This window comes from Trichoderma asperellum, chromosome 1 (assembly GCF_020647865.1).
Source record: "Trichoderma asperellum chromosome 1, complete sequence".
Lineage (NCBI taxonomy): Eukaryota > Fungi > Ascomycota > Sordariomycetes > Hypocreales > Hypocreaceae > Trichoderma > Trichoderma asperellum.
This window is the reverse complement of record NC_089415.1, coordinates 6,133,304-6,161,108: the sequence shown is the minus strand read 5'-3', so window position 1 is coordinate 6,161,108 and position 27,805 is coordinate 6,133,304. Positions and strand designations below refer to the sequence as shown.

General features: G+C 50.4%; 8 protein-coding genes and 1 non-coding gene across 9 annotated transcripts; 4 read left to right on the top strand and 5 right to left on the bottom strand.

The window, feature by feature from the left end:
* Positions 1-321: 321 nt before the first annotated feature.
* Positions 322-2,847, top strand: TrAFT101_001923 (uncharacterized protein). The gene is made up of 3 exons (XM_024909627.2): positions 322-1,077; positions 1,136-2,143; positions 2,199-2,847. Exons 1-3 carry the CDS (start codon positions 440-442, stop codon positions 2,317-2,319), a joined length of 1,767 nt encoding a protein of 588 aa, XP_024763044.1. The 5' UTR covers positions 322-439; the 3' UTR covers positions 2,320-2,847.
* Positions 2,848-2,938: 91 nt separating this feature from the next.
* TrAFT101_001922 lies at positions 2,939-3,028 on the top strand. Its single transcript has one exon. It is a non-coding gene; the product is annotated as a tRNA-Pro (tRNA).
* Positions 3,029-3,188: 160 nt separating this feature from the next.
* On the bottom strand, positions 3,189-5,952 carry TrAFT101_001921 (uncharacterized protein). Its single transcript, XM_066126462.1, has 9 exons — positions 4,884-5,952; positions 4,785-4,824; positions 4,561-4,730; positions 4,483-4,490; positions 4,273-4,422; positions 3,957-4,215; positions 3,852-3,894; positions 3,562-3,791; positions 3,189-3,484 (listed from the first exon to the last, which is right to left on the bottom strand). Exons 1-9 carry the CDS (start codon positions 5,241-5,243, stop codon positions 3,320-3,322), a joined length of 1,425 nt encoding a protein of 474 aa, XP_065982565.1. The 5' UTR covers positions 5,244-5,952; the 3' UTR covers positions 3,189-3,319.
* Positions 5,953-6,385: 433 nt separating this feature from the next.
* Positions 6,386-7,673, top strand: TrAFT101_001920 (uncharacterized protein). Its single transcript, XM_024907807.2, has 2 exons — positions 6,386-6,909; positions 6,975-7,673. Exons 1-2 carry the CDS (start codon positions 6,655-6,657, stop codon positions 7,536-7,538), a joined length of 819 nt encoding a protein of 272 aa, XP_024763042.1. The 5' UTR covers positions 6,386-6,654; the 3' UTR covers positions 7,539-7,673.
* Positions 7,674-8,124: 451 nt separating this feature from the next.
* TrAFT101_001919 (uncharacterized protein) lies at positions 8,125-8,496 on the bottom strand (the record flags this gene model as incomplete). The annotated part of the gene is made up of 1 exon (XM_066126461.1): positions 8,125-8,496. One exon carries the CDS (start codon positions 8,494-8,496, stop codon positions 8,125-8,127), a length of 372 nt encoding a protein of 123 aa, XP_065982564.1.
* Positions 8,477-12,400, top strand: TrAFT101_001918 (uncharacterized protein). Its single transcript, XM_024899581.2, has 3 exons — positions 8,477-9,044; positions 9,101-11,695; positions 11,770-12,400. The coding sequence occupies exons 1-3, from the start codon at positions 8,892-8,894 to the stop codon at positions 11,860-11,862; spliced, it is 2,841 nt and encodes a 946-aa protein (XP_024763041.1). The 5' UTR covers positions 8,477-8,891; the 3' UTR covers positions 11,863-12,400.
* A 2,179-nt stretch (positions 12,401-14,579) lies between these two features.
* On the bottom strand, positions 14,580-16,541 carry TrAFT101_001917 (uncharacterized protein; the record flags this gene model as incomplete). Its single annotated transcript, XM_024909625.2, has 1 exon — positions 14,580-16,541. The coding sequence occupies one exon, from the start codon at positions 16,539-16,541 to the stop codon at positions 14,580-14,582; it is 1,962 nt and encodes a 653-aa protein (XP_024763040.2).
* A 103-nt stretch (positions 16,542-16,644) lies between these two features.
* On the bottom strand, positions 16,645-18,378 carry TrAFT101_001916 (uncharacterized protein; the record flags this gene model as incomplete). Its single annotated transcript, XM_066126460.1, has 3 exons — positions 16,645-16,768; positions 17,726-18,128; positions 18,201-18,378. 3 exons carry the CDS (start codon positions 18,376-18,378, stop codon positions 16,645-16,647), a joined length of 705 nt encoding a protein of 234 aa, XP_065982563.1.
* A 7,879-nt stretch (positions 18,379-26,257) lies between these two features.
* On the bottom strand, positions 26,258-26,563 carry TrAFT101_001915 (uncharacterized protein; the record flags this gene model as incomplete). The annotated part of the gene is made up of 1 exon (XM_024909624.1): positions 26,258-26,563. One exon carries the CDS (start codon positions 26,561-26,563, stop codon positions 26,258-26,260), a length of 306 nt encoding a protein of 101 aa, XP_024763037.1.
* Positions 26,564-27,805: the final 1,242 nt, after the last annotated feature.

The window sequence follows — 27,805 nt, the reverse complement described above, 5'->3', positions numbered from 1 at the left end:
TCTACTTGACCCTTTTGTCGGCAGATGTTTTCGTATTGCCTCCTTAAGTAAACAGTCGCAGGGGTCCAGGGTATTGTCCCGAAATGAGCTGGTTGCTATTTTGACACCCAATATGCTCATCGAGGCACGCGCCACCTCGGCAAGCCGCACTGTGGGCATCTAGAAGCCTGCTGCGGGTACGTACCCTTTCTCCGCCCATTTGAGGGACCAACCACTCTGCGTTTGCACCCAATCACATGCGCTAGGCCCTATCCCAGCCTAGCTCAGTGCCTCCTCCACCGTGCCAGTTCGCAAGTCGCCATACTTCCCAGTTCCTACACTAGCACTACCAGATTGTCCCGCGGCCTGTCAGCTCCATCCGAGGCAGACGAGACGGAGAATCGCAACCCCAATCAACAAGCCAGCTCCCACAGCCTTGGCCGCCGCCGCCGCCGTCCAGATGCATCGTGCTGCTGTCAGGGTGCTCCGGACAAGTCACCACTCCAGCGTCCGAAACGCAGTGCGCACCGCCCGCCGCAGCCACCTCCACTACTTCACAAGCAACGCTCGCCTGCACCACAGCTCCGCCGATGTGCCTCTGAGGTCGTCCATGTACGTCCGTCGTCTGCCCGTTGCGCTGGCCTCCGGTCTGGTCCTGGGATACGGCGCCTGGTACTACAACGGCGTCGACATTCTGTCCGGGAGCCAGGCTGTCACGCGAGCCTTCACGTCTACGCAGGGAGCGGCCGATGCTGTGCCGACGCGCACCGTCTTGGTTGTCGGAGCCGACGAGCTGACACAGGGAACCATTGTGGGCGAGGGACCCCTCTACAAATCTGCCACCGAGGACGGCCGTAGGATAGTGGAAATGTTGACGCCGGAGCAAGCTACGGCGAAGCTGCGTAGGCAGGAAGAGTCGTTTTGGGTCAATCGGGGCCAAGGCGTTACGCGATACGACCTGGTCCAGCTGGGAAGCAATGATCCAATTGAGGACGATCACGCCGAGAAAATTGTCGAAGTACCAAATCGAGCAGCTACCGAGGAGGAAGAAGTGAGCAGCAGCGACTGGATGTTCTGGGGAGTTTTCGATGGTCACTCGTGAGTAGCATCCGTTCCTTGTTCATTTCTTTATTTATTAACACGGTATCTCTTCTAGGGGCTGGACGACATCTGCAACTTTGCGTGAAAGCCTTATCAGCTACGTTGCTCGAGAATTGAACAGCACTTACAAAGCCGCCAGTAACAATGCACCGCCCCCCGAAGCCATTGACTCAGCCATCAAGGCCGGCTTCACCCGTCTAGACAACGAGATTGTGCATAAAAGCGTCGAAAAGGTCTTCAAGGCAAGCTCTAAAGCTATGGCTGCCGAGATTCTGCAACCTGCCTTGTCCGGCTCTTGCGCTTTGCTGACCTTTTACGACAGTCGGAGTGAACTTTTGCGTGTGGCATGCACAGGCGACTCTCGCGCCGTCCTGGGACGTCGATCAAAATCTGGCAAATGGATAGCCACGGCTCTCTCAGAGGATCAGACAGGAAATAATCCTACTGAAGTTGCTCGCATGAGGATGCAACACCCTGGTGAAGAGCATGTTATCAGAAACGGCCGTGTCCTGGGTGGCCTAGAGCCAACTCGTGCTTTTGGAGATGCAGTCTATAAGTGGAGCCGTGATGTTGCTGGAAGGCTTCGCGAGAACTTCTTTGGTCGAAGCCCCTCTCCTTTATTAAAAACTCCTCCTTACGTTACGGCGGAGCCCGTTGTCACTACGACCAAGATCGAGCCAGAGAACGGCGACTTTGTTGTCCTTGCTACGGATGGACTGTGGGAAATGTTGACAAATGAAGAGGTTGTAGGTCTTGTCGGCCAATGGATCGAGACGCAGAAGTCGGGAAAGTCAAGCTCGCAATTTGACAGAGCCTGGTCGAAGGTCTTTGGATCCCAGAACAAACCGCTCCCCGTAGAGCAGGGCAGGGGTGCGGCCGGTTTTGATGGGAAGACGCCGATTCGCCTTCAGCAATGGGGAATCGACCCTGACGCAAGAGACCGGTTTGTCGTCAGAGACAAGAATGCCGCGACTCATCTTGTTCGCAATGCACTTGGCGGAACAAATGATGAGCAAGTCTGCGCCCTTCTAACTCTACCATCGCCCTTTTCAAGACGATACCGGTGAGTAACCTGTTATATGATATTTTCAGCTGACTCGTATGCTAACTTGATATAGGGATGACTTGACTGTCCAGGTCATCTTCTTTGGCCACGCTGATAAAACAAGCGAAAAGACCGGTGATGTCACAATCAACTTAGATGCTACGACAGACCAAGACCCAAGAGCCAGGCTTTAGATTACGATTAGCGGCGGTGACGACATTACCAGCTGTACAACTATTTTTGTAACGATTCCGATGAACTAGGCTGATTTTTATATCCGATGCTCATTTACAGCAGCGATAGATATTTCATCCTGCAAAGAAGCAGCAAGTCAGCAACTATAAACCGGGGGCTAGCTACCATGCTCTCTATATCTCTCTTTACCACTTCTTTTGCAAACAGCTTGCTGCGGCAACAATAGTAGGGGGAAGCGTTGTAAAAGGCATGGCGTACGGTTCTAGCGGAAGGTGATACGGGAAGAAGGGCAAGGAGGACTAAGGAAACTTGACGGCTTTTGTAATGTTTTTTTTTTTTATGCTGGCGGTCCCAAGTGCGGTGTTGGGGAGTGAGTTGGGCTTTTTGTCCTTTTTATATATCTAGTCTAATTGTTTCTTACTGATTTGGCGATGTGAATAAACCAGACGTTTCATATGGCGAATATTTGATGTGTAATGGAGCACGGCTTGCATCTGCTTTGAGGCAATTGCCTACCTGTACATCTACACCTTTTGCTATGCAGAGAACCTCTTTGCTGCGATGGAATTGACAAGTTCATAAGTGTTTTTAAAATAACTGGTCTTCAACGCCTAATACGGTCTGGTGGTCTAGTGGTATGATTCTCGCTTAGGGTACACCCTACAGCTTGCTTGCGAGAGGTCCCGGGTTCAATCCCCGGCCAGACCCCTGAAATTGCTATAACAGCATCAAATTTCTTTTTTGGCCATTTTATTATTTTGCTAATTGCCATGCTTTTTTTCACTTTTCTTCCCGAGGTGTTGTTTTTTTTGACACATTGAGTACGGTCTGTGATGGAGTGTTAATGGATGACAGAGCCTAGATCGGTGGCCGGAGTGATAGTAACTCAAACAGTATTGACCAAGGCTAACTAGGCTGTAGACTCTGTACGGCGGGTATCTCTGTCTATCAATAATTCGCACAAATATCACATACAAATAGAATATACAACAAGCGAGATTAGGAGCTTGATTTCGGCCAGAGCAGTTTCTTCTGCTTGAGACAAGTAACCATTGCCAAGAAGACGATAATCCAAACGATAATAAGAGCAATCGTCATGGCACACCCAAAAAGCTGCAGTCCTCTGTTCTCAAAGATGTCTCCCATGATTTCGGTCGCCGTAACCTTAACAGATTGCATCGAGCTCTGAGTCAGAGAATAATTGTGGTATAAGTTGATGGGAAAGGGAGAGAAAAACTTACAAGAGCAGTGTTTGGAAACACAAACGACCACCAGGTCATCTGGAATGGCATGCCCTTCCGCGCCCGTAAGTACTTCCAAAGTGATCCAACAGATACCAGGAAGAACCACATGGAAAGGCCCCAGAACCAAAGGGCAACAAGCAAAGCAATTATTTTCACAATATCGACACTATTCTCTGTGCCGAGGAAATTCGACGGAAGGATGACATTGGCTTCGCTACCAAGCTGTGCTTCAAAGAGAGTTAGTAGGGGTTGAGCTTTTTTGAATTGGGAATACGTCTTCAACCAACCGATTGATCCCGCTGTGAAGGCATAAGGCCCAATAGAAATGAACTTTTAGACAATTAGCGTCACAACTTTTGGGGTGGGGAGTCGCTAGAATAAAATAAACTTACAACACCAGGTCGCTGAAAGTCTCTGGGCAATTTCTGGGTCATTAATCTATAGATGAAGGCGGCAGATATCATGAGAGAAATTAAGCAGCCTGTGCCTTGTGTGGAAACGGCCGAGAAAGCAATAGCGGGAGCATATAACACGTCAATATGGCCAGTGTCAGAAGCTGCTGCGATGAGATTGCTGGCAAACGGTGCCGTGAGCATGAGGGGGTATGCAGGAAATACCCAAGTAGGGGTCATCATGTGAATCGGAAATACTCTGTTGATAGGAATAAGATAAAGTAGCTCAAAGCCATAGCAAGGGAGTAGTTCTTACAGCGTTGACCAAAGGATGAGATATAACCCAGCACTAGCAATGGCGCTCAGCCCAGTGTATATCCAGAATAGGACTTGTAATGTCTTAATGAGCCAGACACCACAATGTGGAACGCCGTACTGGCAGACATTGGTAAGGATGACTGCAATACTAGAAAGAGTTGGAAATATTAGATCCAATCGAACAGCTGCAGAAGACGAGGCTGCTTACGAGACGAACTATAGTATTATATATTAGTCCCTGGTATATTACAGCGGCATATGGTAAGCATAATATAGGTAGACTTACAAAGGCAGGAATAAATAGAGATTCAACTTGATCCGTAAAGGATTTAGTAAGGCTTCCAGGCCGCAGATAGAATCGCATAGACAGAAAGACACAGTTGGCAAGGAAAAACACAATGTTGAGCAGGCAGAAGAAGATGCCAAACCCGTTTACCCATTCCGGTCTGTAAACCACTTGTATCAGGTCAGTAAGACGCAACGTATTGATGAGATGAGTATTGTCCATACGTCCATGAAGTACACTAGACACTCCTCCGGTAGCCATTGTCTATAAACCAAAACATGAGCTGCTGGTCCAAAGATACTTGGTTAATTCACCGCTCGTACCATAGTGAAGAAAGTCCATTGATAGCAGGCAATGCGGTCCCGCAGACCTACGCGGCGAGGCATAGCCTGATTCTCTTTATCCAGAATGACGGTATCAAGATTTGGTGGGGTATGGGAAAGCTGGGCTGCATCGGGGCTTATATCTCGACCCGAGGGATGGAGAGCAAGATGCTGCGAACGCCGAGAGGCGCCCTGTGCAAATAAAGCTGCTGCAGGAATTGGAGCTGATAATGATTTCCTGGCGGGCGTGGTCGTCCCCGACGCCGTGGGAGTCGCGCCAAAGAAGAAGCACGGCTGGTTCTCTTCAGTGGGCGACTCATAGCCATCGGCTACCACGGCACGACGCTGAGAGGCGGCCATGGCGGGGGTTCGAGACTGTCGTGCTGGCGATTGCCCAGGCTGGACAGCAGATGGATCATCAAGATCTGGCTGGGCTCAGCATGGGCGAGGGCGATGTGTACGTAAATGAGGTGAATCAGGAACACCACGTTGTCCAGGAACAGCGACCCCAGATTGGCCAGAGGCATCGCGGGCGATTGGCATGCAGCCTAAAGGAGCTGGGGGGCGGGAGCAGTGGCGGCCAAATGGACCGGCGTGGAGCGGAAGAGGCCGTCGGCTGTTGATTCCTCATACACTCCACTGGGGCTGATTGGGCGGATGTGGCAGAAGAATTTTTTTCTTCCCTCCCTTCTTTTCCGTCTTCCTTGCGTTGCCGAGGGTTTAGCAGCGCTCTAATGGGCGTGGTGAGATTCCAGTTGCAGTGGACCGGACCGACGATACCAGCAGTGCTTGCCGTCTGTAGGCGGGTTGACCGGCTGCTGCTATCATACGCGGTCTGTGCTTGCTGGCTATCCGAGTCGGAATAGCGATATAAATGACGCGATGGGCCTAGGGGTGCTCCGTAACTCGGGTACCAACTGAACGTGATTATACCGCATTTGCCGATGATAGCATAGTCTGGTTAATGAACACAGCTTGTGACTGGAGAATAGCGAAAGCTGTATGAGCGCGAAAGAGGCTGTTGGTAAATGCTTGCATGCAATTAGGCCTCGGACAATGGGATAGCTCGGCGCGAGCCTTATAGTACAGATACGAGACAAATACTGTTCGAGAATCGCAGGAAGTGGAGCCAGTAAGCGAGCCATGAAGGAGCAAGTAGCCTATCAGCCCGTAAAGAGAATACGTAAAAGGCAATGTTACTTAACCCGCCGCACTGTGCGCAAGCAGCTCCGGTAAGTCATCTTTTCATCAGCTTTACAAGTTGTACAATGAAAAGGCGAGAAAGAGAGGGCATTCAGAAAAGCCCGGCATCGAGTTTCGTGCTACCGATTGTTGCGGATCTACTTTTCGAGCTGCCCAACTTGTCTCTCCACATTCCCCGGACCATGTTCCACAGTACTTCCTTTGGTAAGCTGCGCTGTCCACGTGATCGCGAAAGTGACACATGTTAGCTGCTTGCCGTCACTGGTAAAGACCGTCCCATCGAACTTCATCCGTTTCAATATCAAGTCCACGAGGCTGCGCCTTTGGACGATAAGCCCTCACCGTGGTGATGCATCATTACTGGATAGCATCAGCCTGATTGAATTCGCCAAAACCAAAATCCTCGAGCAATCGTCCCTCTGCAGTTACTTGAGTCTCTTCCATTGGCGAAGCTCATGCGCGGCACGCTATCTGCCCTCGAGCTTGTATACCTATATCGGTTTATAAAACCTTCCAGCATGAAGGCCTGAGACGCACACAAGGACAAAACCATATAAAAAGACACACCATGACCTTCACAAACGCTCCAGTGACGAGACTGACCGTCTTGGGCCTGGTCTCTATCTCGATAGCCGCCAGTCTCTTCGATGCGAAACAATACTTCTATATCCTCATAGACACCCATCTTTTTCGGTATCGGCAATTTTGGCGGCTTCTTTCATACCAGCTATGCTATATGAATTCAACAGAAGTATTATTCGCAGCCATATCGCTGTACAATCTCAGGGTTGTTGAGCGGATGTGGGGATCGAGAAAATATGCAGTAAGTGCTCCTGTCGCTGGAGCTTCTAGGTCGGTTGCGGTTTACTGACGGACATAACCCTACAGTCATTCATCGTCCTTTCATCCTTGTTCACGGCTATATTTCCGCCGCTCATCCTAACTATCCTTCGACCCATAGCACCGAGTCTGTTCAACTACATGCCGGCCGGCCCGACGGCAATCATCTTTGCCGTCTTAGCCCAATTTCACTCCATAGTTCCTCAGATGTACAAGTACCGGATTGCATTCTCCCAAGTGCCACCAACAAATGAGCGATTTTCCGGCATAACCTTATCAGACAAATCTTACCAGTACTATATCGCCTTTCATCTAGCCCTGTTGCAGTGGCCAGGCTCTGTTCTTGGAGCTATGGCTGGCTGGGTTTTAGGGTATTCTTGGAGAGTGGGGTTTCTGCCCACGTCCTTTACATCATGGAGGCTCCCGGGGTGGATTGTAGGTTCAGGCTCCTACAGGAGAAGTGCAGAGTTTGAAGGGCTGCGGCGAAGGTTAGAGGGGGAGAATCCGGCAACAGGAGTGTCAACCGGCGTTCAAAGCCAAAACGAAGGCCAGACCGATCGACGGCGTACTATGGGTCAGCAAATCATGGACCAATTCCGAGAAGCATTATAGAAAACTAGCATAGCAATAAGTCGTACATATTTCAAGACAATAACGAGAATAAGCAATATCAGCAGATGGCCATTGCGGAGAATGACATCAACGTGGCTGCTTGCTATGGTGCTAGCGGCCGACGTCACATGTGAGAGCCTCTGTTTCCGATTACCGTATAAGCGCACACTCAATTGTTTCCTTTTCAATGAAACGTTTTCACTGCCTTCAGCGTACGTAACGGAACCCTGTCATCATCTAATGAAAGTGGGTAGGCCATTTCGGGGATCTGGCAACGTGGGAAATTAATTGTACCCGCAGCTCCAGACTGACATATGATGATGGGCCTCGAGTACCCGGCCCTAGACACGCCTAGGCCGTGAGCGCAAGAAGACGCCAATCCACGCAGCAGGGCCATGATTATCTGTCAGACAGAACATGAAACTTTTTTTTCTCGTCTGTGCGCTGCTGCTCGAATGCGGATTTGTGGAAATGAAGAGGGTCTTTGGCCGCATAGAGCTGAAAAGCAACAGAGAGCAAAGCCTCAGCGTGCGAGGCGCAAACCGATAGCTCGGCAGCCGGAGCCATATGCCATTCTTGATGCGGTCTAGCGGCGGGATGGCAAAGGGCCAGCTTTCAGGGGTAACAGCGCGTCTAAGATCATCTCGGCCCCAGTGCAGGCTTCCGGGCTGGCAGCACGGCCAATATGGATGCGAGGAGGGCTTTTCCCTTGCATGCGCCATGCATAGGCTGAGGGGCTGGATTCAGTGGCTGCAGCTCCCCTCAAAATCCCCCTCCAGGGCGGCAGCAGCGCTGTGGTAGTCGCCCAGCTCTGGACCGTGGGCCATTCAGTGGTGCCAGGGCCCTCCAAATCAGGCACCTTGCGCCTGTGCCTGGCATCCCTCGTCCACCGCAATCTGCGATTGGGCCCTGTAGGAGCAGCCACCAGCTCCTTTCTTTTCTTTTTGCCCCCTCCCATTCCGCGAAACCAACAACCTCCAACTTCCAACTGTCGTTTGGCTTAGGCTAGTCACGGCTGTCCCGTCGTCTAGGACGCTGCCGCTGCGCAAGTGTATCTTGGTTTCTTTTTTTGGTCTCAGTTCGTTTTCTTTGGGTTTGGCTTTAGATTTGGAGCTTGACGTTTGACCTTCGTCACTCGAGGTGCGTCTTTGCGCTGGCTACATATCCTGGCTTGACTGCGAGGCTCGACAATCGCAGCCCACGACCCTGACTTCGCTTCCGACGCCCGCCTCGCCATCCGTTCCATGATCTCATGCCGAGCTGCAGGACTCAGTAGCAACAAACCTCGACCATCGAAATTCACCATCTAATGTGCTAATACGAACAAATTCGTGACGAATACGGACACCCACTATGAACGGATATCAGACGGAGCGAAGCTCCTACGAGGACGAAATTTCTAACATATCTACGCCAATTTCAAGCCACGGCGACCATGCTATGGAAGCGGTATTTGAGAAGGGCAGACCCAATGGATATGGCAACGCTGCCCCTCAGGAAGAACCAGTAGGTTATGCGCCGGCCACGCCAGCCAGCTTGGACATTGTATTGACGCGTTCCAGATGGATCCCAACGATGCGCCGAATGGATCGCTCGCCGATCTAAAAGATCCGATTCAAGTTCATTTGCTCACCGAGACTGCACTTTACGACAGCAAACAATATGACATCCTATCTCAAGAAGAGGTTGATAGGCTGAAGAAACAGTGTCAGTTGTTAGAACAACGGATAGAACCCACAAGGGCCAACCTGGCTATCCAATCGAAATATCGAGACGCAGCGGTGTCTATGGCCAAACTTTACGCCGCTGGTAAATCTGAAGAAGAGCTTCTGGACGATCCTAGGGCCAAAGAGGTGGAACTGGAGAGGGAAGCAACTGAGAAGAAATGCGAGGAATTGTCGCGCGAGCTTTTCAATCTCGAGAAGAGTCTCTTGGGACCTCAGAGGCGTCTGCTTCAACACACGGCTGGTATCCTCCAGCTCACTCACAAGGCGTCCAAGAGAGCTGCAGCACGAGCCTTGCAAAACGATAATGGCATTCCTGGTAGCCCCGAAAGCTTATATACCTACTCCCAAGGCCGAGATAGCATAGCGCGTGCTATGGAAGAGAACTATTTCGAAGATCCAAACCTCTACCAGCTGGATTCCGTCGAAGGACTGCATACTGGACATTTGAAATCGGCGATTGATATACCCCTCAAATCTCCCGTTCGAGAACAGGCTTCCCAAATCCGAGGGGAGCTTGAAAAGGCCCGAGAGGAAAACTCATTGCTTGTCAACCTTGTCGCTGACATGGAGCAAAAACTGGAAAGCCTAAGCCTTTCGATTCGCGAGACCATCATCAAATTCAATCCTGAAGTGAACAGCGACTATCTAGAGCCTCCCCGACAACCAGGCACTGGTGAGTTGAAGCCTGGCGACATGCTCAGAAAGCAAATCGACTATCTAGAGAGTGGACTTGTTGCCGTGCAAGCAGAGCAAGAATCTTTTGTTAGCAGCGGTGGCAATAACGGCGGTATGTACCAGCTAGACGACGGCGCCGCCGAACGTATCGAGTCTGTCTTGGTAGGGCTCTGGGATAAGATGCAGTCGGGCTTTGCTGAAAAGAAGCAACGGAATGAAGAACGCCGGAAACATCGCGCGGACAAAGGATTGGTGGATGACGATGACACGTCAGATGACGATGCGTTTGACGCGGATGAGACTTACAACCTGATTGCCTTCTCCTCCAAGGTCGAATGGCTCTACTCTCAAGCTTCGACACTGAAAGATCAGAAGTCTGTGTTGAAGAGGCAGATCAAACAGCAGCGTGAACTCAACAACAAAACCGACGCTGAAAAGGATGAGGAGCTTGAACGAAGACAGGACGAGCTGGATCAGACTCGCTTCCTGCTCGAGCGAGCCGAAAAGGATGCTTCTGACGCCCAAAACATGTTGGCTGACGCCTTGCAAGACCTCGAAAAGGCGCAATCATCATCTTCTGGTATCTCTGAAGAAGAGCTTCGTACGCATGCTCTTAAGATAGAATCTCTAGAAGCTGAGATTGCCACACGAAGCGCAAAGATTGAATCTTTCGAATCCGAGATACAGGCACGAGACGCTAGATTAGAGGCTCTGACTTCCGAACTTGAGGCAGGAAATGGAACGTCGGAATCTCTTAGAAGTGAAATTCAAGCACACCAGGCTCGGGTTGAAACACTGGAGGCTGAAATTCAGGCACGTAGCGATCATATCGCATCCCTTGAGGCTGAAATTCATACACACAGCACCCGGGCAGAGTCTCTCGAAGCTGAAGCTCTCGCAACTGGTGTCCGGCTTGAGTCATTGGAAGCAGAAATCCGAGCACGCAGTGCTCACATCGAAACTCTGGAGGATAAGATCAAGGGCCACGACACAAATATTGGATCTCTTGAGGCAGAAATTCAGTCACGAGATGCACAAATCAAGTCTCTGGGCTCGGAGATCCAGGCGCATACTGAGAGGAGCGGATCATTTGAGGCTCAGATTGCTACGTTAGAATCCGAGAAAAAGAAATTCGCTGAGCTAAGCTCTCAACTTGATGGAGTTTCTAAAGAGAAGCTGGCGGCTGAAGAAATGGCAAAGGCTCTGCAGCAAGAGATGGACGATATGAAGGCGCACCACGCAACCAAGGAGAATGAAATTGCTCAGAAAGATGCCGATCTGGAGCAGTTGAATATGACTCTAGTGGAACTCAAGACCGAACTCACAATTGCCAGAGCAGAACTAGATGGTGCGTATGGATCTCGCGCTGAGCGTGCGGCGGATGCGGCGGCACTGTCGAACCAAAACGAAGTTATCAAGCTTACCGGCCAAGTCGAAAGACTCAAGAAGGAGCTGGCAGGTACTGTGCAAGATCTAGAGGCAATCACCAAGGAGACAATCGGATCAGAGCGTGAGAAGATTGATCTTGAACAAAAGGTTGAAGAGGCCATCACAGCAAAGGCCAGCTTGGAGGTAGATTTGGAGAAATCTAAACACTTGATCGCGAAGCTGCAAGAGGATCTTGATAGCGAACGATTCAAGGTTGGCGTGGCCCAAGGAGGCGTGACAAAGGTTGGCGCTGGTGCAGCCCTGCTCAGTGAACAGTTTAGAACGTCGATGAGAGAGGAGCGGAAGAGATTCCACGAGGATATGAAGGTACGTGCAAAAAGACTACATTTCCCCCCTCACTTTGGCAAAGGATGCAATAACTAACGATATTCCGTTTACAGGAGGAGCGCGCCAAGTACCGAAAGCTGGAAGAGGAGCTGAGTCGACTGAAGAAGAGCCAAGCAGTGCCCAAAGGTCCTCCAAGCCCGCAGTAATCCATCAAGACTAACCGTGGTCTTATGACTTCTTTTTCATCTTGTCATTATTAGACCCCTTTTATGCCCCATTCATCAAAGCGTCTCTTGCCATTCCATTTTTTGACCGATTTCATCTTTTTCATCTTCTTGTATATGATACCGACTCGTTGGGCTTTTCGCTTCGCTTCGGTTCTTGCTCTACAAGGATGGCGAGGGCCGCTCTTAATTATTTTAATCAGCTTATGAGTTGAGTATCGGGCTATACTAGCACTCAAGGTCAATGAGTCTCCCGCTCCCCTGCGGTCCCGGTCCCCGAAGAACCAACTACTACAGCTATTATCTTGGTTTTATCTGTTGTCTTAGGATAGATTTGTTCATGGCATACATGGCCTGTGATTTTGTCTTTTTTTTTTCTGGATAACGATTATATTTGAAAAGAGAGGGTAGTTGGATGAAATAACTAGATGAAACGTTTATTCAATCATAGAGAAAGAAAAGTTACAACTGTTCTTAACTAGAGGAGATGAGTATCAGTTGATGAGGCGAGACTTCTATCTGGATTTGTGCTAGTCTGTCCCCTACTCCTTTCCCTGAACAACCATGCATCCAAGGGTGATACAAACCCACGCTATTTGTTTATCCACGCCCTATCTTCGCCCTATCTTTTTTTGCCTATATTAGGAAACGTCCTAAGATGCCATTGGTCGAGAAAAAAAGACCCAGGCAAAAAGAAAAACGAAAAGGCTGCCAAGCTTCCCCCCCTTTTCTCTCAACAAGGCAAGGAAACAAAGGACATAAGGTAGTATTCATTACTATTCTAAGGTGGGAGATTATAGTGCGCGCGCTGTCCTAGATAGGTAACCAACTTATTGCTAGGTAGCATTGCCGATTGCGGATCTATTGTAGCATCTGTACAGTGGTGAAGATACTATCGGAAGGGGCAAAGAGGTTCTTTCTGCTTAGGTAATAGATAAATTACAAATGATACCCTCTTCTGGTCTTGTTTTGGGATTCTTGATTTGATGCTTTGAGTGTGGTTTCTAGAAGTTTGCTCAATACGAATTCCTGACGAAAACTAGCCACCATTGTTTTTTTCCATGGCTGCTTGAAATATAAATGAAAAATTGTTGAAAGGGAGTTTTGTGTGATTACAAATTCACTTTGGTAATATTGAACTTTGACAAATCAGCCAGACCAAAAACTGTAGGTGGCTGAGTCTGTGTATAATTCTGCCAGCGGCTTCTTCAAGTCGTCGACCTCTTTCGAAAAAGTTCAGCAACCTGTTCCTCACGGCCCTATCAGACTATTTCTTTGGGAGTCATCAGACTACTTCTTCACTTCGGCAGCCCCCCCCCCCCCCCTTTTTCTGACAGTCTGTCTGCCTACAGATGCTAAAAACTTATTTCCATATCAACCGCGTTGGGATTACTGGAATCGTCGAGTCCTGCTCCACTTACCGAGACAGCATATATTTCCAAGCCTGAGAGCAATACGATGCCCGGTGACATCCCTGAGTATGTATCCCTTGACTTCTGTGCACTTTTCGCAGCCAGTGGCTGCCACAATTGCTACTCCCTTTGCGGGGTCCAATGGCGGTGCAAGTACCGTATTACTTGGCTTTTTTTCGCGGTTCTAGATAATTGAATTGGTTAAATTTCATATTTTCGCTACAATAAATCATTGTCGAAAAATGGAGGGAATCATCGTCGAAAAAGCGAGGGAACCACAATAAATTAATGATTAACCAATTAAATTCTTTCATTTTTCAATTATTGTGGTTCCCTCGCAACTTCGACGATAACTATGGAGTCTAATTGGCTATATTCTTTATTTTCTCCAATATTTTGTCGTCGAAAAAGCGAGGTACGTAATACGGTTTAGGATCTGGGGTTTGCAGCAAGTTGCTGTAATAGCTGGGTAAATGAGCAATGAGTTTACAAATTCCTTGTATATACGCTGAATTTACTTTATAGCGTATTTAAGTAAAATACTTGGACGGTAACCACAATGATGAAGGGAGAGTACATAGGTATGCAAAAAATGTATCATATGATCTAGTATCTCATAAACTAATCAAACACTTTCGCTATCCTGGTCCTTGTATTTATTAGTTTCTCCCCATGTATTAGAAGAAACCGTCTTCTTTCTTCCAACTCTTCTCGTCTTCCGTTCTTATTCCTCTTGCTCTCTCACATTCTATGAGGAGATTCCACCGCTCTATTGAAAAAACGAGAAAAACAAAAAAAAAAAAAAGTAAGGATACTCTAATAAAGTTGCCAGGTAAAAAGAAGCACACGATCCAACCGTCTCCAAAAAATCAATATATAGAAGAAAAATCATAATCTTGTGATTGAATAGACAAAAACACAAAAAATCAGCCTCTTTGGTATCGAGCGAAAACATAAAAGTAATAGTATAAAAACTCAAAACCCGTGTCCCCATTCCTCTCCAAAAATTCCAATAAACGCCATTTTCATAAAGATCAAAAGTTGAAATCGATCCAAAGTGAGGAGGATTAAGATGGCGAAGTAGGTGCGAAAAAATTAAGTAGAAGTTAAAAGGTTTAAAAGCCAGTGTAGTAGGTCTATAGTGTAGAAGATAGTGTCGGAAAAGTCTTTCAACTGCAGAAAAAAAAAGGAGAAGAGATGATGAGAAATTTTGCAGAAAAAAGAAATACTCCATGGGGCTGTGATAAATAATAGTATGTAGTGTATGCGTTGTAAGGGAGTTTGAAATTAAATTTGCATCGAGTCATCATCAACTGTCATTTGATCGACATCTTCAGCGTACGCAAGCTGAGACCAAACACGCCAATGCAAAACGCCGAGGTGTGCCAGTCTGGTAGCAATGTCGTCGACACTGGCATCGTCAAAAGTCTCTCGTGAGGCGCCATCAGTATCGCGGTCTGCCGTGGCGGGTCGGCGGCTGGGGACTCGAACGCCAGTTGCAACTGAAAACAGGGCAACGCCGGAGAGGCCCTTGAATTCCCGGACGCGAGCGCCAAGATCGACCATCAGGCGGTTGAGAAAGCTCTCCTCGGCATCGCGGTAGTAAGGAGAATCGATGTCGCTGAGAGCAGAAGCCAGTTTGGCCTCCAAGAGAGGAAGGGTGGTGGATGGCAAGTTGACGAAGCGGAAGATTTGTAATGCCATTGACGGGGCCATCATTTGCCATCGTGCAGAGGGCTGACTTGCCGGTGGGGAAGTCTGCAGCAGGGCAACGAGTGTCTGGAATAGCTCACGAGCCTTGGTCTGAGTGTCACGCTTGGGGGCGACATAGGAAGGGACCACAAACGAAGACCTGGGAGATGAAGAAGCAGATCCTGCCGCGCTGTGGACAACGCTTGACGGCCTAGAGATGGACGGAGGAGTGTTGAAGTCAAATCGGTCCAGGATGTCATCCATCTGGGAAGAGCAATCAGATGAAGGGGCTGCTGGTGTGCGACGTCCTATTCTCTCAAAGTCTTCATAGACACGCATGCACACCTCCAGGTTGATGGCGTCCAGCGCGTCGGCTCTAAGCTTCATCAGTCGCTCTTCGTCAAAGGTAAAGGTAGTAGGCAGCCGTTCCTCCCAGGCTGAGGGAAGCATAAGCCTCGACAGGCCCTCGAAGAATACACCCATATCACCAAAGGACTGTGAGGGATGCATTCGGCTGTCGGCATACGCCTGCTCTGCCTCCTTATACCACTGTCTTGACATTCTGATGTCAGTCTTGCCTGACTCCATCCTCTTGAGAAAGAATTTCTGCTCAAAGTGAATTGTGTCCTCGATCAATGCCGGTCGCAGGCAGCGAATCTGATGGTTTGCGACATCCAGCTTCATGGCTTCCAGGACATTCAATAGGCTTCGCATTCCGGTGACGAGCTCGTCGAGGTCCATGTTCTTGTTTCCATTGCTCAGCTGGTTGTACATGGCATCGACCCATTCATCACGCATGGGAGCGCAGTGTGATTTCAGCACATTCGATAGCCATTGGGCAAGCTTCTCAAGATCGGCAACGCCCTTGTGGAACTGTCGCATGAGCAATTTGACATCCAAGCCCTCGTCCAGGAAGAGGCGGTCTCGCTGGGGAACCAGTGTCTGGATGATATCCTTGACCGCGTTGAGCAAGACGGGCAGAGTCCAGTCATCTTTCTCGCCATGCTTGTAAATAAATGTAGGCCTGTCGATGATGAACTCTGATAGCTCCTGTTTCAGCGCCCTCCAAAACTGGTTTGCCTTTTCATGCTTTCTCCGGCCCTTTTCACCATCGATGTTGGGGCGGAAATGGAGCTCAGGGTCGAAATTGATATCGTGGCGGAGCTTGGGGTTGTGAATGATTTTGGCGACATCAAGCTCGCTCAATGTAAGTTTTGTGACTGGCGGCTCAAGACGCTGTGTGTGGTGGGATGATGGAAGGCTGGGCTCGGGGGTGGGAGAGGATGAGACACCTCCTACGGAGATGGCAGAGTCGGACGAAGGATTGCGGGTTAGAGGGGCAGATCCAGGCGCCGAGGCACGAGGCTCGGCATCACACTGTCGAGGCGATACTTGTGATGACTGTGTAATCTCCTGCGCCGCCTCCTCTTGGCTTGGTGCAGGCACCTCGGATTCCTTTATGGGCTCTGCTTCGTTGTTGGTTGGGCAGGGGGCCGAAGTAGAGAGCTGTCTCCGGGATCGCTCTATCGATCCTCCAGTTTCTTGTTCCGGTACCATTTTGATGAAAAGTAAAAAATAAAAAATCTAGCTGTTGGGAGAAAAAAATTGTATGTCTTCTTCGAAGTCAAGCGGAAAAGAATTGCTCTATCTTATATATTCGTCAATGCTCGAAAACGCTCTGGGTTCCGTTGCTGCAAGTATCAGCGTAGTGTGGATGAAGCCGCTTCTTGTTCGGTAGCTTCGCCCGATAAGGTAAGAGGACAATGAACGAGTGTATGCCTCGACTGGTTAAAGCTGATGGTTAGCCTTCTTCTTTTTTTAATCCTGTGCTCTGTATACGCAGAGCATCTAAAAAGGGTGTAACCGATGCAATGGAATGAAGCGGCTAGCAGCAGATATAACCGGCTGCTCAAGGTTACCAGGCCCTGGCCCTATGTGTGTCGAGCAAGTCCACAAAGAAAGAAGAGATATCGTCTTTCAATCTGTGGGGCGTCGTTCAGGTCCAGGTGCCGGAGATGGTAATGGCCCAGAGTTGGGCAGGGTATTTGCTTTGTTGCTGTGGATGGTGTATATACGTACTTGGCGTATAAGACGGAGTGGGCTCTGCGGTCCAAGGCCTCTCGGATTCCTTTATGCCTTATTCTTTGATTCTGGAATTGGTCGATCCAGCTCAGTTTCCAAGATAGTCTGTTCAAAGGCAATTCTCGCTAACAAGACACAATTGTACGGATAAAAGAGCACAATGGCGGAGGGTAGCCAAGGTGAAGCACGCCAAGTGAAGGATGGGTGTAAGCACCACGAAAAAGAGAGAGGTGAGGTGGAAGATGGGAATGGAGGACAAGATGAGAGGAAGACGGGACGGGGGGGAGAAGAGAGTAGAAAAGAGAAAAGAAAAGAAAGACGAGAAAAAGCAGGACAATTAGTCAAGTTGAAGTAGGAGGCGTCTGGCTAGTGGAAAAGGAAAGCCATGCTGCAAAAGAAAAGGAAAAAAGGAGCGGAAAGACGGGACCCTGGGAAACGGAGATGGCACGAGGATGGCAGGGCCATTTACATGTACATGCATCCCAGGATCCGGAGGTATGGGGGAGACTGGTACCGATACCTGACCACCAGGTCACCCAGCACCCGCGCATGCAAGCCCGAGAGACCTCCTGAAGGGCTAGCGCTCCAGCGAGGGAGGACTGCAATTTTAGGTGTGCCTGAAGTAGCGGTACCGCAGGCCCGGCGGTGGGCGCCCAAACGCTGGCGCTGCAGTGCGTGGCAATGCGGTCGAGGGGCCGGGGACAGCGACGTAGCGGGTACCCGCGCCAGCACGCAGCGCTGCAGCCAGGGCGCTGGCGGTAGGGACCATGACGCTGATCCAGCAGCGCACAACAAGCCGCTGGAAGGACGAAGTGCCCCCGTGCATACTCCGACAGCAGGTACCGGTACAAGGGGCTCTCCGTCGCAGCCCCGAGGGAGGGTTGGAGGGAGCAACAGGCGCCAGAACGCCCTCGAATGCTCTGCGATGGGTTGACCGAGTACACACACACGGGGGGTCGAGGGTACTTTGCATTAGCAGCACCTGTGGTTGCAGACCCGGTAGCAAGGGAGGTACACAGTGGGTGGTGGTGGTGGTTGGTGGTGGTGGTGGTGGCGCTACATCTTAGGCCTCATCCATGAGTAGCCAAAAAAAAAAAAAAAAAAAAAAAAAAAAATCCGAGTGCAATACCGTACAGTAAGGCAAGAAGGATGAATGGATGGGGTGGGTACAGATGGCGGCACCATCGCCAGGCAGGGCGCTCAAGGCGCTATCGGCGCTGTCGCAATCCAATCTGACCACGCATAGGCTTGGGACGAGGCCAAAGCCAGCAACACCACGGCGCTGGGGCTTCCGGCTGGAGGGGGGCGACATACTGTCCTCGCTGGTTCACCACCCCAAGCCACCACAAAAACGCAGGGGGGGATGACAGAGATTCGGAAAAAGGTCACGGTACTTGCACGCCTCGTGCAGCACTGGCTTCAGACCACAAAGCACTAAACTCGCCAGGTCTAAGATGAAGATGGCGTGGGGGAAGACGGAGGCCCTTTTGGGACACCACACTGTGCGGCTGCTGGCATGCTCACGCTCACACCTTGGCTGTGGATACACCGTAACTTTGCCTTTTGCTCGCCGTAGCGACCAGCCCTTGCATTGGCCTCTGCTGAGAGCCAAACACACAAAGGGCGGAGAGCAGCGGCAAGGGGAGAGTCATGACTAAGGAGATGGAAGGCGTTTGGAAGGGAGGCCGATGGCCAATGGCGAAGGAAACGACAGTGCGAAACGGCCGAGGTGAGATTTCCCGTCCAATCTACGTAGCATCTCATCCGTCGTATGTTTTATCTCATCACCGTCGTATTATGCCGCCCATTAGTCGTCTTCGCCTTGCCACGTCTGCTCAATGCCCTGCAGCCAGTGCCTAGGCATGAGATGCCATCGCAGGATGAGAGAGAGAGGGGGGGGCCACACGCACCGCAACTCGACTGGTTTCTTATTAATAAAGAGGATCAACTCTGCTGTGCAAACACGGCGCCAGTCCACATACACAAACGAGCAGTGCAGTAGCAGTAGTGCAAGTACTTATTCAGCAACCCCCCGTCCCATCCCAATCCACATGGCCAGCCGTGGTGGCGGACGAGTCCTCGTATTGGGCCATTCCAGTTGCAGTGCGGCCTTATCCCAACAAAGCCCAATGTTTGTCTGCAGCCATGGACAAACCCAGAGCCCAGTGCAAAAGGTCCGAACCCTAGCACTGCTGCCGCTAGAAACGCCCATGTACCTATGTGTGCCGCTGGTGGTGGTGGGAATACCTCAGCGGCGCAACATGACAGCCTGCCATGCAGCCAGAGGACCACATACCAGCGCCACTGGCCGAGCTAGAGCACGGAAAAGTTTTCTTTTTTTTTTTTTCTTTTTTTCCTTTTCTTTCTTTTTCCTTTGTAATCAATCTCCAATTAACTTTCCCTCGGCCTGAGTAATGGGACAAGCGTTGTTGCCGGTATATCTCCGCCTCATTTGCCATTAAATCCCGACCAACCAACGAGACACTGCCGTTCTCCAACCAAAATGGCGAAGAGCTGCGCTGCACGTCCTATCCAATACGGTTCTTTGCCCCCGGCTGACCATGCTGGTATGGTACCTAGTACGTTGCTTTGGCGCGGCTGGCCGCTGAAAAAAGAAAGAGCACGGCAAACAATCAGGCTAACAGGGTATCCCCGGCAATGTGGGATGACACGTTCGATAAGATGTCAGTAGTGGACGAGGTTAATGCTGCTCCGTACCGTACGCCGTCCGTATTTTTAGCACGGGTCCTACTTGTAAATTGTTTAGCGATGCCATGTGCTCTCAAACGGAACATCCCTTTGAGCATTCCGTGATGTGCATGTAGGTTAAGTCCGTAATGCGGCTATTGCTTTTGCATCGCCTCGCTTTCCAACTTTCCACTGTTGATTCTAAAGATGGAAAATGCAAGAGACATTGATAAAGAGATAGAAAGGGATGCGAATGCAATGCATAGTCGAATTAAACTGGCCGTTAATCATCTGGCCCGATCGGTATGGAATAAGGTCCAACGCATACCTGCACACGTAGCTACATAGTAACAGATGTGCACTCGAGCGCTCCGTAATCTGCTATTCGCTCCGTTTGCGACAAGCGGCACTTGGGCAACAATACAGCTGCTTCTGCTTGCCTAGACGAGACATGCTCCAGGGGGTACCGCCAATTGGATGGCTCCCTTGGAGTTGGAGAGGACCCCTGCCCACCTGACGACGCACCAGACAGCTGGTACCGGTACTCAGTACCACATACGAAAGAAGAAGAGGAGGCCGCCGCCAGCGCTAAAAGCGTCACAGAGGCTGAAAAAAAAAAAAGAGAAAGAAAAGGGAAAACTGGAGAGCGTTTCAAACGGCACAAAGAGCAGAAGCCTCGCCGCCAAGTCATGTCGCCAGATAAAGAACTCGAGAGGAGCAGCATGCAAAAAAAAAAAAAAAAAAAAAAAAAAAGCTTTGTTGAGTCAAACATCCATTGTCAGGGCGGGCGTGTGTTCGATTCCTTTCACTTCCCGACGCACCGAGTCTTTGACGGTTGTCTGTTAGCTGCTAGGACCAATCAAGGCAAAGAACAATGCAAGCTGGATCGGCGACAAGACAAACAAACGAAGCAAATGCCCGTCTATAATTAGGTAGCAGTACCACAGGACAGGCATGAAGTTGGCTGTTTAGGCTAGTTGGCCGTCAATCAAGGCTTGGGGACGGCGGCCGCATAGGGGGTGGGCAGCTTCGAAGTCAGTCACCCGCATCGAAAAGAGCAATGCAGACGGGCAAGGTGAGAGAGAACCGCCAATGCGCGTCCCACCAACTCCTCTGCGGCCCATCTGCGCTACCGCCAGAAAGTGAAGGTGGGATATGACAGGTGGTCTGTCGCTCCCCGTCGCTGGAGTTGAGCTCATCAAATTGCGTGGTAATAGGGTAACAGCGGCCAGGCTTAGTACGTTTTGCCCGCGCCAGGGTGTAGCTGGCACACCTGAGCTGAGGCCGGCTCTACCAAGGCTGAGGCAACGTGAACATACAGCTGCATTGGAGAGACGGTGGCAATTGGAAGGCAATATTATGCTGCCTCTTGTTTCCAGGCACTAGCCCAAGTCCGTATCTCAATACCACGACAGCTAAAGTGCTGCCGGCCTAGCGCGTGTGGAGAGCCATGGCGCGAATTCCGTACCTTGATGCTAGCAGGACCTTCATTTAGCACGGGCCACGTCTAAAACGGAGGCTAGGCCGTCCGTGACCCGTCCCCTACCAGAACCCAGCGAGGGCCCCTCACTAGCATGGCGTAGTCTCGCCTCTAAACTCCCCGAAATCCAGGCACGAGATTCGGCCTCGCTAGGGGCGATGCGGCAACGAGTTCCAGTTCTTTTGCCTTCCCAAGACCCCGGATATGGTACATGGCCCATGTACCGCCCGCCGCAGGCCTGCCCAACCAACAAAGAAAAACGGCTAAACTACAGAATCCGAAGGCCTGCATTGACTTGCTCAGTCTGCAAACAAGCGGGCTCAGTGCTTTGGCGCCGGCTTCTCCAGCGACCAAGGGCCGGCGCCAGCGCATCCAGCAGCGCAACCGCGGCTTCGCATTGCGACGAGGCGCACTTCCAATTCCGTCTGCCCCTCCATTTCGGGCCTCACCGACAACAATGCGTACTAACGCACCGTGCTAGGTACCGCCATCTGCCCGCCTTTTCTGCCGCCGCCACAAGCACGCCAGCCCTCGACGACGCTTGCTTGAAACGCACCGGCGATGCGCCTGGAAGACTGCTTTCCCACCGGGACACCATCTCAACCTCCCTCTCGCGCAGACTCGCTGCTTGGCCCTTCTGGCTGACTGACTCGGGCTTACGAACTGTGGCATTATTCGCTGCTACTACTAGCTGACACAGCCGCCCCTCGCCCAGAGGCAAAGAGGGTGTTTACGGGCAATCTCCCTTGTCGCTGCTTGCGCTCGCCAAGCTGGAGATGGCAGGCAGGTGGGATGGAGCATGACTTCATCGACAGCCACTCCGTTATATACATAGTACTGTACATGTACCTGCCAAAGCATGGAGTGCCGAGATGGTCCCGGTACGCAGTGCTGTCGTCGCTGCTGCTGCGCTGAGCCGCTGTGGCCGGTACTGATACATGTTCGCGGCGTGCTGACGGGCCTGCCATTTATTTTCCCGCGCCCTTCTTGACTCACTCCTCGGCAGCAAAACATGCGATGCTGGCAGGATGATTACCGTCTGATTCCAATGTTTCTCTGCCCTTCTCCCTTGGCTATCCGTCATCGTGCATCCAAGCATGGCTCGGCCAAGAAAAACACTCGTCCGGATATCGCCCTGACGACGCATTGTGCGCTTCTGCTGGTGCCGCAGCCGCCGCTACCGACTACAAACTCCAGACATGCCGGTTTCAAATTTTATTCACATACTTGTACTGCACGCACAAACGCATACAGTATGCGCACCATTGTCGCTCACTACGTTAGTATTTAGCACAGACAAAAGGCCACTGGCTACTGCTGCAGATGGATGAGCAGACGAGGCTAGTCAAATGTCCACTTGGTGGTCACGGGGGCATTGTCAGACTGCCACCACGGCTAAGACGAGACGGAGCATGTTGGGCTGTCGTTGACCCATCCGAGCACATGTCTGGTTGTTGCTGCAGCGTCGTCGTGGCTCGTGGCTGGCTCACGGCCGTCAAGAACCACTAAGCAGCGAGTCTACATTGCAGCCATTGGGGGGATTGGCGTTTCTCACCACTCCACACATTCAATGCAGCACGCGCCGTGCAACACCAGACTGCAAGCTAGGGAATAGCGCCTCCGGCCATCGTCGCTCTGCCATCCGCCAACCTCATGCTTTTGGATCCAGCAGCATAGCCCGTAGATGCACCACACCAAAGACAGCTCATCCTGGGGCCCCGTGATTGTGCGATGCAATACCTACCTGCCTGCAGTACTCGTCCTGGATGACCCAGCACAAAAGCATGCTCCGCGACAGCAGGCATTTCTACGGCCACCCATCTGACGGACTTGGGGCCTGAGCAAGGTGAGGTGACTCAAGCAGATGACAGCAACTCACTTGGAACCCCCATCAGATACATACTGCCATGTACTGTACGGCCAGCACAAAGCGGATTAGCAGTCGTTCTTTCAGATTGCTATACTGTACTTCTATAACGTTTGGGGGACCAAGAGGCTTCTGTGATAACAGGAGGCAGAGATGCTCCAAGACGGTTCGAGCGGATAGTATCCATCTCGATGAAGCTGAGAAACCAAGAAACACATACCCAGTGCATATCTGTCGCCGGCCGTACCAATGAGCACCGGCAGCTCGTAGATGCGCCTACGTGCGCTGTGTAACTACCGCAAACTGGTGACGATCCGAAGACATCTTCAACGGTCACTGCTTATGGAGACGGCATCGGGATGATACCCTGGCCGGCAAGCCAATTATTTGTTCGCCGTTGCTGCATCGCGCCGAAACTGGAAAGGCAGTTGCCGTAATCAGCATTTGCAGCGTCGGTTTGTGTCTGCTACTGTACAAGGCACTCCATGGTAGTCGGTTGTGCCTGTGCTACGCGACACTGTCACCACACTTGTCTCAAGTTATAGCCTTCTAAAGGACGCTGCATTCATGCGCTGCTACTATTCGCTGAGACCTTCTTTGAGGCTACGTCTCGTCCTTTTCCTCTCAGTTGATATATGACAGAAATGCACGGGAAAGGTTTATCTGATTCATTTAGACCGGAAACCCCGTATCTTGCCGGATCGATCGATGGCCTCATTCTCTCTCCCTCTGCGCCACTCAAGCTTCTTTTACTTTCAAAGTAAAATAGAAAGGAATCAGAAGAGAGAGAAATGGAAAAGGGCATGGTACCTGAATTAAGATGCATCTCATAACTGCAATGCCATAGCTAGTACTACTAACTATGCATCGAATATCGATCCCGCATCACTCCTCCTATTCACGGGAGAGATGCCGCTGAGATGAATGGCAGCACGTCATTCTCTGCCCGTTGCTGTCGTCCGAGAGCACTATTACACCTTCCAATATATTTGCTGCTAGCACTTAGCTCTGGCTTATAACTGCATACTGCTATTTCGGGTCACAGCATCTTAGCGGCCCTGGGCCTGTTTGACGGCGAACGACGTTCGACTCGGGGATGTTGGCTGGCACTTGCACCTTAACGCCACGGTCATACAGACTACATACTGAACCCCTGTCGAACTCAATCTGGGCCTTTTGTCCCTCATTGCTCATTGTTCAACGGTTTTCCCAGGGTCCGAGAAAGCGGGAGGACTTAGAGACGGGTAGTCCGTGGCTACATCTTACCGAAGCTTCCAGGATTGCACCAGACGGGATATGCCAGTATGCATCGCCACGATGCAGATGCGCTCTCCTGCCGTGGTTTTCAATGCCTTCTGAGTCGTGATCGTCGGAAGCTCTGATTATGAGTCAAGACTCTATTATTATCGGACGCGCTTTTTAAAAAAAATTTTACCAGTGGCGTTATGATTTTCCTTCCCCTTTTCCTTCTGGAAGTATTCCTAGACGTGAGGTGGAGCTTTGCTTCGCCGCCACAGCTTTCTTCTCTAACGTGCGTTTTGCCATTTCCGAGGTACACGGAGTACAAGGCCTACCTAAGCCTAGTCAGCATCTAGGACGCAGAAATAGCTTCCCTTGGAGAGAGATTTCCCTTACGCTAAGATGAATGGGTAGCTGATAAACTAACTACTATTTGGCTTCTTGCTTGAGCATGTCAGAGTCAGTGTCCATACCCGTCCAGACATCTATGACTGAGATGTTTATCAGCTCTAGACTCAGGTTGAAAAAAGCCTGTTCTTTTTACATGCATAAAACACCGGGATCTCACTGACGTGATTCTCTATATATCAATAGTACGGGCAGTCTGATATAGGTATTGCAAGTCGCCAGATATTCACTCGTCTATCTATATACGAAGCAATCAGCTTTCTCCAGGACGCTAGCGGTGAAGCAATACAGTCCCGGTATGAGGAATGACAATACAGTGTCGGTAATGCGTTGGGCCACGAAGAGGTTAGGGTGAAATAAGCCCTGTTGGTACGGGGCGAAATCGGCGTGCCGATCGCCATGGCATGATCGGGATGCTATCCAACAAGATGTGCTTGTACGGAGCACTTTCACCGGCGATATGCGGGAGTGCCTGAGCTTGCCACTCAAGCCCTAACCAGGAGCCAGAGCATAGAGATGAGAGACCCGTTTTCCCCTCCGCTCTAGATGTAGTGGGAGGGTCAACGGCACGGCACATTGTACCGAGACCCTGAGAATCGACATCTAGTTCATACGCGAACACTTTCTAGCTGTCTAGAGCAGGAGGATAAACGGATAAGTACTCGTAGTTTGATTCATCATGGCTAAATGTCTGTATAGGCCATATCCATGCACTCCCTACTGTATAGGTGTGTGCCTTGTTCCAGTTAATCAACCTATTTGGACTAGATGTCGTCCCTGGGCCAGGCAGGGACTAGAGAAGCTTCCAACACAGCCTAGAAAATTGCCTATCAGCTACTAGTACCTCTACTTTACAATTCGTACCGAACAGAGCCAACGGGTAATGGCCGAGACATGGGGATGCTATCCTTGTGCCCTAGATCAATAGATATCGGGACCCCGGGGAAGAGAGTACATACAGAATACAGTCAGCACCGAGCAACGATACGCAATGACATGCATGCAGATTCCTGGATAGCCTCTTTCCAATGCTCCACCTCAGTTCCGCTTCTCCTGTTTGCCCTCTCTAGCATCAAAAGGAGGTCTAACTCTAACGCCAGAAGTGCTGTGCCTTCTTCGAGGCAGGAGGAGGTATAAAGGTCGCAGTCTGCCTAGTTGACTCATGAAGGCTCCAGACTGAGCCGCGATTGCTCTTCTGATACTGCCGCTGCTTTTGATGATGGGGCGGCTGGGCTTGCCGATCCCGCTAGCATGATAACGGCTGGTGCATAACGCAACGATTGTTTCCACTCCACTCAATCTCCCCAGAGGAAAACGAGAAGAGGAAGCAAAAGTTTCATGCTAGTGGCGCTGATTAAGAAGGACGAGAGTGGGAAACAGCGAAAAGAGAGAGCTGCTAGTAGTAGCTCTACCGGACAAACTAAGCGAGGCACTGGACTTGTCGCAGTGGCTGTTTGGGCCAAGAGAGCAGAACAAACCAGCCCCCCGCCCATTCATTGGGTTCCACCGCTATTCGGGCTCAGCATCGCGCTCAATCGCATATTTTCGGCACGTAAGTCTAAATGAAAGAAAAAAAGTGACAATCCAGCTGGCAAGCCTCGCTTCTGCGGGCAACTCGCCCGAAGACACCGAGGCGGTGGAGTCGTATTTGGCCAAGAAAAGGAGCGCCAGCCAGCGAAGCATACAGCAGGGAATATGGAGAATGGAGGAGAAGGCGAGGCGAGCTGAGAAAGGGACTTTGATTGTCCACGCGGATTCGCGAAGCAGCGGCAGAGCCTTGGATTGCTCTTTTGATTTCTTCTTTCGGTTCTTCATGTTTTGGACTCAAACTCGACATACCAGACAACAACGAGCATGGTTTCCTTAGCTCAAGGTTTCCTCTTTCTGCTGGAAGCTTTTTTGATGTGATGACCTTTCTTTAGCAGCCCATAGGTACAGCCAAACGAACCCTGGTTACGTTTTAGTCAGGCTCTACTGCAGCATCGAGGATCTCGGAGATGACCTTCTGGAATACTTCCTTTCCGCTTTCGAAGAATTAGGTCCCCCCAGCCAAGTCATGCCACTGACGTCAAGGGGTGCGTCGTATTACTAGTATTTGTCGGTGAGCCAGGTACCAGAGACTTTAGCACTCTATATGAGACAAGGATGGCCGAGAAAGAGAGATTGAGGCTTTCATAAACATAATGCGGAGTATGCAAATGCTACCTTGTATAAACGCGGCTGCCTTGATGCTACCTTGCTCACTAAGCTTGATTGCGACCCTATGTAACTCTTGACTATACGATATTCGGTCAATCTTTAGGTTAGAGTCGCAATTAGGATATCGTGATAAAGTATTTCAGCTTGGGAGGGGTGAAACGCGACATTCGCTGGAATGGAGGCCTCGTATTCAGGTAGCTTTTTTTTCCCCTCTTCTTTGGGATGATACTTTTTCTGGGGTAAGCAATGTCACTGAGGCTGCATAGACAGGGCAGTTAAAGTTATGATCCGTCGTGCTAAAATGCGTAATTTGACTTCAATGCCGGTTGAACGGGTTTCCTGCCGTCGGCTGATCCATCACAACTCATGTAGAAAGAGAACAAGGTAAAAATAAAAATAGAAAGAAGATTGTTTATATGACAACCTTTCGTATCTATTAAATCTTACTTTTACTTACTTGCGTGTGCGTGTCAGAGGCACTATTGTCTAAACGCCCGCGCGACGACATAGACATTCTAGTGGAAACCTTCAGACTACAGAGCTGGGGTCTTGGGGAAAAGCATCTCATTTATTTTGCAATTAGCGTGCCATGTTGAAAACACATGATCAGATAATGATATATATTTGTCTTTAGCGGCGATATTGGAAGCGCCAGATCCGCGATCTGGGACTGTGCAGTGGAATGTCCTTCCCCAGTGCTGGCGCATCAAGCAGAGCTTATGCTTCGTGGATGTATGCAGATATTGAGCGCAACATGGGCTCTCTAAACACCTAGCTAGGATGCTTTTGAGGTATGTCCTAGGCTACTGACGCGGCATCATCAAGCCTGTTCGCTGGAAGGGGGGGGGAGTGGCTGGT

Coding starts and splice junctions, on each gene's coding strand:
- TrAFT101_001920 (XM_024907807.2), top strand. CDS start 6,655: ATGACCTTCACAAACGCTCCAGTGACGAGACTGACCGTCTTGGGCCTG. Junction 6,910..6,974: donor GGGGATCGAGAAAATATGCA/GTAAGTGCTCCT, acceptor ATAACCCTACAG/TCATTCATCGTCCTTTCATC.
- TrAFT101_001921 (XM_066126462.1), bottom strand. CDS start 5,243: ATGGCCGCCTCTCAGCGTCGTGCCGTGGTAGCCGATGGCTATGAGTCG. Junction 4,731..4,784: donor GTCTAGTGTACTTCATGGAC/GTATGGACAATA, acceptor ACCTGATACAAG/TGGTTTACAGACCGGAATGG. Junction 3,792..3,851: donor CTTCACAGCGGGATCAATCG/GTTGGTTGAAGA, acceptor CTCTCTTTGAAG/CACAGCTTGGTAGCGAAGCC.
- TrAFT101_001923 (XM_024909627.2), top strand. CDS start 440: ATGCATCGTGCTGCTGTCAGGGTGCTCCGGACAAGTCACCACTCCAGC. Junction 1,078..1,135: donor GGAGTTTTCGATGGTCACTC/GTGAGTAGCATC, acceptor TATCTCTTCTAG/GGGCTGGACGACATCTGCAA. Junction 2,144..2,198: donor CCCTTTTCAAGACGATACCG/GTGAGTAACCTG, acceptor AACTTGATATAG/GGATGACTTGACTGTCCAGG.
- TrAFT101_001918 (XM_024899581.2), top strand. CDS start 8,892: ATGAACGGATATCAGACGGAGCGAAGCTCCTACGAGGACGAAATTTCT. Junction 9,045..9,100: donor CTGCCCCTCAGGAAGAACCA/GTAGGTTATGCG, acceptor GACGCGTTCCAG/ATGGATCCCAACGATGCGCC. Junction 11,696..11,769: donor GATTCCACGAGGATATGAAG/GTACGTGCAAAA, acceptor TTCCGTTTACAG/GAGGAGCGCGCCAAGTACCG.